Raw genomic sequence first — 9,700 nt, 5'->3', positions numbered from 1 at the left:
GCTTGGGTTATGTGTTCAGTCTTGGCGGCGCGAGAGATCTCAGTCACCTCGGCCCCTTCACCACCTCCTTTATGGCTCTGAAACACAAGAGGGTAGAAGGGCTTGGGTTTCGCTGGCTCTGCTTTAAAACATCATGGCTTTCTGGTTCATACGGGAGGAGCGGGGCACAGAGGGCCCAGCCGGCCCGACTTTGGTTAAGTCCCTGGTCTCCTGCTGCATAGACGAGGCTGGGGTGTGGGAAGACACCGACGCGGTGCTGCGAGGTCCCCTGAGGGCTGGACCGGGGCCGGACGGTGTGCTACCTCATTCTACCACCAGGAGGCGATCGTTCGCTCTGGCTTTTTATCCTGTGAGGACCTTGAAGAGGTGGACAGGGAAAGAGAAGCAGGCAAAGGGGTGTAGTGTAGGATCTCGGCGGGTGAGGCACGATCTAGGCCTGGGGCCATCGTCGGAGAGCACCATTTCTCTCCGTTGGGAGTCCGGTGTGGCCGCGAGCGTGCGCGGGGTTGGGGGGGAGAAGGAGGGAGTTCCAGACCTGGGCCCCCTGGATAGTGGGGGAGGGAGGTCATGCGACCCAAGGCAGCGGTTAATGCAGCGGGAGATGTTCCTTCTCTCTCCCGCCAGTGAACCCCTTCCTCTCAATTTAGAAGGCAAGGTTTTTGGAACACACGGGTGCCTGCCCAGATATGTGCAGCAGCCCTGGAATTTGCTTGCAGTGGAACGGGGGGAGGCAGCCGAGCTGGGTTAACTGCATCGATGGGGAGCGCTCCGAACCTCCTCCCCCAGCCCCCAAGTGGACGAGCCCGCAATACCGGAAATTCCCAGAGGGACATGCCGAAACAAAAGGGAAAGGGAGTAATAAAACTAGGTTTGTCTTTCGATCCCCACCCACGCCTCACCCCCTTTCCGCCTGGGTGCCCCCAGCAGGCCAGGTCCTCAACAGATCTTCAGCACCTGTTGGAGATGGAGGCGCACGTCGGCCGCCGTTTCCCAGGGCACCACGCTGGCGCGGAAGGAACTGGGCTCGGCCTTCTGCGCCTCCTGGATAAGGCGGTGCATGGGGTAGCCACGGCGTGGGAAGGCCACGTCGCTGCCCGCCAGCAGCCCCATGGGGCAGAAGTCGTTGGCGCCGTTGCCCACGTAGAAAAGGCGCTCGAAGTGCACACCGTCGTGGGCCCGCTCGCGCAGGTAGTCGCTGAGCACCTTGTGCTTGCACATGTTGGCGGGGCAGCGCGCGCAGGTGTGCGTGTGGAAGGGCCGCAGAGCCAGCAGCCCCCGCGCGTCGGGCCCCGACGGGTTGCTGAAGATGCGGCGGAACAGGCTGAAGTGGCCGGCGGCGCGCAGCGCGCTCTCCACGCCGAAGGTGTTGGCGTCCGAGATGAGAATAACCTCAAAGCAGGCGCCCTGCTTGCTCACGAACTGCAGCAGGTCGCTCATGCCAGGCGACAGGGGGATGGCCTCGTAGACGGCGCGCAGGTCCCGCGGCCGCACGCCCTGCTCGCCCAGGTACTGGAAGACGCGCTGCATATACTCGTTGTAGAAGCCCTCGCGGTAGGTTGCACGCAGGCTGTCCGGCAGCCGCTGACCCGGCGCAGCGCGCACGATTGAGTCGTCGCTGTTTTCGTCTACGATGGTCTCGTCAAAGTCAAAGGTCAGGAGGAAGCGAGGCGAGCCCTGCACGGCCATCCTGCTGTCGTCCTGGGAGCAGGGGAGAGAGGAGCAGGAGGAGGAGGAGGGAGCAAGCGAGGGGAGGCGCGGCGGGAGCCGGCCGGGAAGAGGCTAGTTAGCGGGCCACGGCCAGAGACGCTGGCACATCCAAGACCTGAGGAGGACCCAAGGCTGGTTAAGCAATGCCGCTGTCCCCACCCCCAGCCTTCCCTGCCCATCCCCTAGCTCCTCTCCGTTAACGGTGCTGGGGTTTATCCTCAGGGGACCGTCCCCCTCCTGAACCCAGAAGAGCTTCTCTGGCACCTGTTTCTGCTACTCTCTTCGGTGGCCTTGGGGGGCTTAACGAGGGTCGATTGCAAAAAGAATGGAGAAGTTCCCGGAGGGGCACACTGGAAACGAATGTGACTAGGAACCACAAGGTTGCCAGTTCGATTCCTGGCCTCGCTCAGCGGGTTAAGGATCCGGCGTTGCCATGAGCTGTGGTGTAAGTCGCAGACACGGCTCAGATCCGGCATGGCTGTGGCTGTGGCTGTGGCCGGCAGCTGCAGCTCTGACTAGACCCCTGGCCTGGGAACCTCCACATGCCTCAGGGTGTGGCCCTAAAAAGCAAAAAGCAAAAAAAAAAAAAAAAAAGGAAAAGCAGCTTCCAAGGGGTCACTCCTTTGGGACCCCTAGTTTCTGGACTAGACCATCCTGGAGACTTCCAGTGACTCCAGGTGGTTGGATAAAGAGAGTGGCAGGTTTTTTCTACTCCCTCTCCCCCAACAAAGCGTCAAGGGAAACCAGCCATTCACCCCACTGGAGCAGCTACCTTGTGTCCCCCTTCCGCCGGGCAGAGCCAATGGCTTGTGGGAGTGTGGTGGACAGTAGGAGCCAGGGAAATGTGTTGGCACCGTCCAAAGCATGTGATAGTCGGTGTCTGGCCTGGAGAGTTAGTCCCCTGGGTTTCCGCACTGGCCAGAGAACGGGCTTTTGGCTCTTGGAAGAACCAGGTAGGTGGACTGCCCAACCAAGACCCAGGCAGGCTCTCGGGAGCTGCTTCCAGCCAGATGGGATGCAGATGCTTCCAGCCAAGGATGGTTGGGACAGCTTCTCCAGAGTTTTAGGGCCCTGTGCTGACAGCTCATCACTAATCACTTGCCAGTTCCCAGGGAGGAACGTGTCAGCGGGTGGGGTTTCTGCCAGAGTCCGAAGCAAGCGGGCAGCAGGAGAAGCAGTGGGGCTTGGGGAGGTAGAAGCCTCCCGCGCCAGGCCACGACATACCTGGGAGACAGGTGAGGGAGAGGAAAGAGCAGCAGTGGCTGAAAAGGCAGAGGATGGAGCATTTAGCGGGGACATGGGCAGAGGGCATGAGGTGGGAGTGGGGGATTGGAGGGCCAGGGGGAAGTCATACTTGGGGCACATGGGGGGACAGGAAGATGGGGCCGTGGGGGGGTGGAGCTCCAGGAAGGGGAGACCTTGGGCTCGCCATGTTGCTAGGGGGACAAGGTGGCGGCTGGGGGACAACAGGGCAAGCGTGAGGGCAAAAAGGCAGGCAAAGGGAGAGAAGTCCTCTGCAGCTTGTCCCTGCCCCTTTTCAAGCCAGCGGCTTTAGGTGACAGAGGGGCAGCAAGCAGATTATGTATGTAGAGCTTCAGAATACCCACGGTGCCGCCTTTCTCCCTCTCAACCTCCCACCACAATTAGTTGAGTCAGAACTGCTCCTTTTCCTGGTTTTTTCCTAACTCTCTCTCCAAAATTCCTGTGTTTATAACCGGGCACATCCTGTGAAACAGAGTCCAGGCTCCTAATTTCAGAGCTGGGATTTGAACCTGGCTCTTCAAATGCATCCCTAGAGTCACCCTCTTGTCTCAACATCTCTGGGAGTCTCAGTGGCCTGGGATCCGTGGAGTCTGAGGATGCAAAGCATCAGGGACCCCCCCCGCCACCCGACCTGGGATGGAAGCTTCCAAGGATTCGTGGGGGCCCACCAGAGGTGTGGGCACGCCTAAAAGGGGCTGGATGGGGCTCCTCCCACCCCATGATGGGAACATGGGGGCTGAGACCTCATCCTAGGAAACCCCTGGAGGGACCCACTTACCCTAGACAGGCATCGGAGGCCAGCAATTGGAAAACACCCGCTCATTGTCAGTACATCACCCTGGGCACCGCTTGTAGTGACTGTTGGCCTCCAGCCGTCGTCCAGGGCCCCTGACAACCAGACAAGGTCTGTTTGAGGACCAGCTGGCTTTGCTGGCCCCACTAACACCCACCTGGATCCTATCCCCTTCTCCTGAGCCCAAGGAACCACTCCCAGGGCTTAGTGAAAAACAGCCCCTCATGGAGTTCCCGTCGTGGCTCAGTGGCTAACGAATCCGACTAGGAACCATGAGGTTGCGGGTTCGGTCCCTGGCCTTGCTCAGTGGGTTGAGGATCTGGCGTTGCCGTGAGCTGTGGTGTAGGTTGCAGACATGGCTCGGATCCTGCGTTGCTGTGGCTCTGGTGTAGGCTGGTGGCTGCAGCTCCGATTCGACCCCTAGCCTGGGAACCTCCATATGCCGTAGGAGCGGTCCAAGAAATAGAAAAGTCAAAAAAAAAAAAAAAAAAGAAATGGCAAAAAAACAAAAAACAAACAAACAAACAAAAAACAGCCCTCCATGGACTTCCCCTTGCGGCGCAGCAGAAACAAATCTGACTAGTATCCATGAGGATGCAGGTTTGACCCCTGGCCTTGCTCAGTGGGTCAGGGAACCAGCGTTGCCATGAACAGTGCTGTAGGTCACAGACACACGGTTTGGATCCTGTGTTGCTGTGGCTGTGGTGTAGGCTGGCAGCTGTAGCTCTGATTGGACCCCTAGCCTGGGAACCTCCATATGCTGCAGGTGTGGCCCTAAAACCAAAAACCCAATCAAACCAAACAACCAAAACAAAACCCCAAACAAACAAAAACCAGCCCATCAAATAAGCGTAGCACTTACAGACCACAGAGCCCTTGCTAGGCATTCTCTTAATCCCCCACGATGCTGGAGAGGTAACAGATGATACTATTGGAGACCTAGAAAGGTTAACCAACTTGCGCAAACATCAGCCCCCACTACACATGACGCAGACAGACCTCGAAACCAGATCTCAGGGTCTGAGACCAGGGCTTGCTTTTCTAGTATGGTCACTGCCCCTTTCTTGTGTAAGGCACCCCATCGTTTACCAATCACCTCCATTCATTCTCTCCCTGCCCAGCACAATCCCATGAATTTGACAGATGACAAAGGCTCCGAGAGATTTCACTTGCCCAAGGCTCCTCCTCCATGGGGCAGAGTCTGGTTCATGCACGCACACCTGGCCTGCCCTCTGTCCTCCAAAGGGAAGGGGCACATGACCAGGCTCACAGCACCACAGCTGGAGGACCGGGACGCCTAGGCAGGTGATCTGGGACTGCCTCCCTCCTTGGTGCTTCCAGACGCTGGCAGTCAGCCAGGGAGTCGGGTGGCAATTCCTACTGGACTTTGCTGTGTGGCTTTGGAGGCAGGGTGTGGCTTTGTGGAGGCTTCAACGCAGCTACAAACCCACAGCTCCCCGTGCCTCTCCTGCATCTTAGAGTTAAATGAAAGACGACGTGCTCCTGGGACAGAGCTGGACCACTCCTGAGAGCCAGACTGGGCAGGCAAAGCAGCGGCGGTCTGGCTGGCTGCTGCCCTCTGGTGGTGAGAGTGGGTAACACCGGGTACCCCTCGGACTTGGTCAAGGTGACTCCCCAGACCATCCCAGGACAGCAAGGAGGAACTGTTGCCCTCAAGACGGATACTGGGACACCCAGGAAGGAAGGTGGTGGGCAGAAGGGGGGGCTCTAACACACTCCATCTTGAGGTACCCGATCCCTCCCCACTCCCTGACCTTACATGCATTAAACACTTTTGCTAAGGATGGGATGTGGGTCTCAGGCGTTTCCCTAAGGACTTGTAATCTAGGAACTGAGAGTGGTGGCCAAAACTGAGTGGGGGCAGTGTGCTAAAATGGGGTGGGGGGGGAGAAGGGACACTGGTCAAGAAGATGGGAGAGAAGGGGAGGGAGGCACGTGAAGTGAAGGAAGGGCGTGTTTGGGGGGTTAAGTGGGAGGGCCGGTCCCAGGCTGCATCTGGAGGGAGCTCCAGCCTTCCAGAATCCTGGCTCATATCACATGTGCCCTCCACCCTGGGCCAGTCCAAAGAGAAAAGGTCAGGGGATGCCACTCCCCTTGTGAAAGCAAACATGGACGGACACGTGCCAGGCTGATCCGAAGATAAAAGAGGGTCTCCAGGAGCCACCCAGAGACCAACTTTCATTGCTTTCTCTGTGGTTCTTTTTCCTTCTTAACATTTGGTGGGATGGTCTGGTTTTTAATCATGTTCAGAACTTCTCATAGCAAAAGACCCCCCATCTAACCAGAGTATGTAGGGAAATCAATGAAAACATTTATCATTTGGTGAGGTTGCTCTTGTTTCTTTTAGTCCCCAGAGCAGAAAGCCAGGCTCCCTGGGCTTCTCTCCAGAGTAGCTCTTGTGATACCCACCCCTGCCCCACAGGAGTCAGAGGGACCCTGGTCCCATTGGAATCTGGCTCCTGTGACATGCACAAAGGTTCCTTACCTCTGGCGGCTTTGCCTTGAGTGATGAAGTCCTTTCATGGTCCCCAGAAAGTCCCTCAGAAGAAAGGGGGGCAGGATCCCCGAGCTTCTCCTGCAGGCTAGAGCAGAGAGGAGAGAAGGGTGTCACTGGGCTGGCAGGGGGCCCCTATCCTAGTTCCACCTAAAAGCAGCACCTGCTCCCTGCCCGCCCCCACCCCCGGGCCTTTTACCCAAGTGCTGTTACAGGACCTCTGTGGGAATGGGTGGGAGGGCCCCTGGGGATGGGGGAGGGAAACAAACTCAGGCCCTCCTTTGAAAGTCCCCCCTTAATGGATGGATGGGTCACAGGACAGTTTGGGGAAAGTTTTCCACAGGAAATGTGCAGGATGGCATGTGGCAGGGGCAAGGTCCCCAGAGATATTATGGCAGCAAGTGCTCTGCCCAAGACCAGGTCTCCTGGTATCAGTCTCTAGAAATCAGATTCCAGCACTAGGCTGGAATTCTTTCCCTTCCCCGCACAGCACTCCCAACTTCCCCATAGTCTCTTGTTTACCACCAGCAGCAGTACATAGGAAAAACGGAGGCCCAGAGAGGTCAGGCTAACATCCTGGGGGTCCCACAGCATCAGAATTAGGATTAAAACTCGGGGCTTTCTGCTGCCTTAGGAAAACTGCGGCCAGAACTTCCCCTCTTCCATGGGTTGTGAGCTTGCTGTCCGGACTAGCAAGGGTAAAGCCCTGGAACACTGGTGCCAGTGAGGAAGCTGGGACAGAAGTCATCTCTGGGCTCGCCCTGCCTGGGTGGACAAGCTGGGTGGGGGGGGGGCATCCTCAATGGGCAAGGAGGTGGCAGCTGCCGGTGGAGTGGGGGGGGGGGAGATATTTTTAGAGGTGGCTGGAAAGCAGGCACTCTGGCACACCCCCAGCTGGCGGGCGCCTCGCTCCAGTGCGGGGCGGGGTGGGGGGGAGGGGGGTACGCAGCTCAGGAGCCGAGGGGACTCGTGGGTGGCAGGGAGCAAGAGAGCAGATTCCTTTGCCTTGTCCGAGTCGGAGATAGAGCGGTACCCGGACACCCCATTCCTGGGCTATAAGAACTCCTTCCTCCGCTCCAGAGATTCCCCCACTGACACGCGTGAAGGATCCTTCTGACTCCGCGCAGCCCCCACCCCACACTGGGACCCCAGCCCTCCCCTACCTCTGGGAGCCCAGGACTCACGTGGGGAGCGGCGGCGGCCGTGGTCTATCCCGGCTGAGTTTGGAAGAGTGGGGAGAGGGTCTAGCTGAGGTATTTGGGCGCAGGATGGAGAAAGGGGAATTGGAGGGGACGCGATGTCTTATCCACCCCCAAATTTCTGGGCTCCGGCTCACGAGTTCCAGTCCCGAGGGACTGTGGATGATGAGCGTCTGAACGGTACTCTCCACCTGGCCCCCATCCCCCGGGGCCGCCGCCGCGTCCCCTTTAAATACCCGGGAGCCAGAGCTGGGTAAGAGGGTGGAGAAGGAGCGCATCCCTTCAGAGGAGCACGGGTGGCGGGCAGCGTCATTAGAGCACCTGCCGGGCTCCGCGTTAAGTCCCGCCTACACACCTGGAGGTGCCAGAGCTGTGGACTCTCTCCACCGCCGCCTCCAGAGCGCTGATCCCTGAGATTTGCAGAAGTGCACCCCCACCTCCAGCCCTCATTCCGTTCTGCGCTCCCAAGCCCGGGGCTAGGCATCGGTGGACCCAGCCCAGGGAGAGCCGTTCTTCTCCCGCGTGCGCAAGGCTGGGTGCTCTCTCCCCTCCAAACCGAGTCTCTGCGCTTCGCTCCTTGGGACCCTTCCTCCCGCTGCAGGTTATAGAGGTTCGCCGGGAAAGGGACTCTCCCACTCCCCTATGCTGCAAACACTGAGTTAGGGACCAAACTCTGCGCCTTTGCAAATAGGGTTGTAAAGAAAAAACTTACTTTCTCCCTGTTTCCTAAGTCGGTTCCTAGCCCCACCCGCCCCACCCTTATGCCCTCCCACCCTGGTGGTGAGGAAGAGAGAAGCTTCTGTTTACAGAGGCAGAAACTTGTATTTACCCACAACATATTGTGAACCAGGCATGGTACTAGAACTTACGGTTGCAAGTTGACAGCAGGACTCAGGCACACTTGAGTCCTGGGGTTAAAAAGGGTTGGGGGGGCAGCGGCATCCCCAGGCCTGCATCTAACTTGAGGCCTCCCTCCCTAGTCTCCTCCACTCCATTCCTGGAAGAAGAGAGCCAGCGAATGCAAAGCCCCTAGGAGATCTGGAAATCAGCAGGGCTGGAAACCAGAGAAGGAGGGAGGGCCAGCCAGGGAGTGCCCTGATCTCTTGTGCCAGGGGCTAGGGGTACAGTGATGAACGCATGTTTTCATATGTACAAAGGGGAGTGAATGCTTTGAAGCTGCAAACCTGATCCTTAAAACCCTTGCCAGCAACTCTCAGGGCCCCAGCTCCTTAAACGGGTTTGCTGCTCCGCTTCATCTCCTACTGCTGTCTCCACTCCTTGGCCCTTCCTCCTGCTCCCCTGCATCAGGCCCTTTCCTCCTCAGGACCATGCCCGACCCGGTTTGCTGGGCGAGCTCAGCCTTGGCATCAGCTCTTGCCCTGTTGCACATCATGCAGCTCCTTTTATTATACTGATCACGTGTGTGCTAAGAGACTGTGGTAGATACATACTGTGAATATGAGGCAGACAGGGTAAGGGGGTCTGGGGAGAAAGAGAACCAGGCTTGGCTTTCTGGCCATAAGAGGAGGTCGTTGGGGGGAGTTCCCGGGCAGCCTAGTGTTTAAGGATCTGACATTATCACTGCTGTGACTCAGGTTGCTGCTGTGGTGGAGGTTCGATCCCTAGCCCAGAAACTTCCACATGCCATGGGTGTGATCAAAAAAAAAAAGAGGCTGGAGTTCCTGTCTTGGCTCATCTGTAATGAACCCGCCTAGTATCCATGAGGATGCAGATTTGATCCCTTGCCTTGATCAGTGGGTCAGGGATCTGGCGTTGCCATGAGCTATGGTGCATGTCACAGATGAGGCTCAGATCCTGTGTAGCTGTGGTGTAGGCCGGCAGCTGCAGCTCCGATTTGACCCCCTAGCCTGGGACCTTCCATAAGCCGTGGGTAGGGCCCTCAAAAGACAAAAAAAAAAAAAAAAAGGGGCCTTTTACACTTAAGCCATTTTGAGATCTAAGCCTGACCACTACAGGTCTTAACAGGCCTCCGGAGTAATTAAAGGTCTTAAGGAATGGGAGGAAATGCAGGAACAAAGGAAAAGCAGTCAAGAAACAATAGTTCAGAGATAAAATAGAGTCCTAGTCCCTCCTCAAGGGATCCACAGCACAATCTGATTCTTATCTCTGAGTTCTTCGGGAGGGGGCTAAGGGCCCCACCCAGGTCGAGGATGGAACAAGGACGGGACTTTTCTGACTTCAGTCAACTAAAGCTCAAACTCG

The 9,700-nt window shown here is 57.5% G+C and overlaps 1 protein-coding gene across 2 annotated transcripts; it reads right to left on the bottom strand.

Moving 5' to 3' along the window:
* On the bottom strand, window positions 52–6,400 carry LOC102158609 (phosphoethanolamine/phosphocholine phosphatase). Of its 2 annotated transcripts, none has more exons than XM_021067121.1 (3): window positions 6,270–6,400; window positions 3,749–3,858; window positions 52–1,698 (listed from the first exon to the last, which is right to left on the bottom strand). In XM_021067121.1, exons 2-3 carry the CDS (start codon window positions 3,791–3,793, stop codon window positions 937–939), a joined length of 807 nt encoding a protein of 268 aa, XP_020922780.1. In that variant the 5' UTR covers window positions 3,794–3,858; window positions 6,270–6,400; the 3' UTR covers window positions 52–936. The 2 variants fall into 2 exon arrangements, with proteins under 2 accessions (XP_020922780.1, XP_020922781.1); XM_021067122.1 differs by having other exon boundaries at window positions 52–1,822; window positions 6,270–6,290.

The sequence above is a fragment of the Sus scrofa genome, chromosome 12 (assembly GCF_000003025.6).
Source record: "Sus scrofa isolate TJ Tabasco breed Duroc chromosome 12, Sscrofa11.1, whole genome shotgun sequence".
NCBI classification, from domain to species: domain Eukaryota; kingdom Metazoa; phylum Chordata; class Mammalia; order Artiodactyla; family Suidae; genus Sus; species Sus scrofa.
The sequence above is the reverse complement of the archived record's forward strand: the minus strand, read 5'-3'. Positions and strand labels throughout refer to the sequence as shown.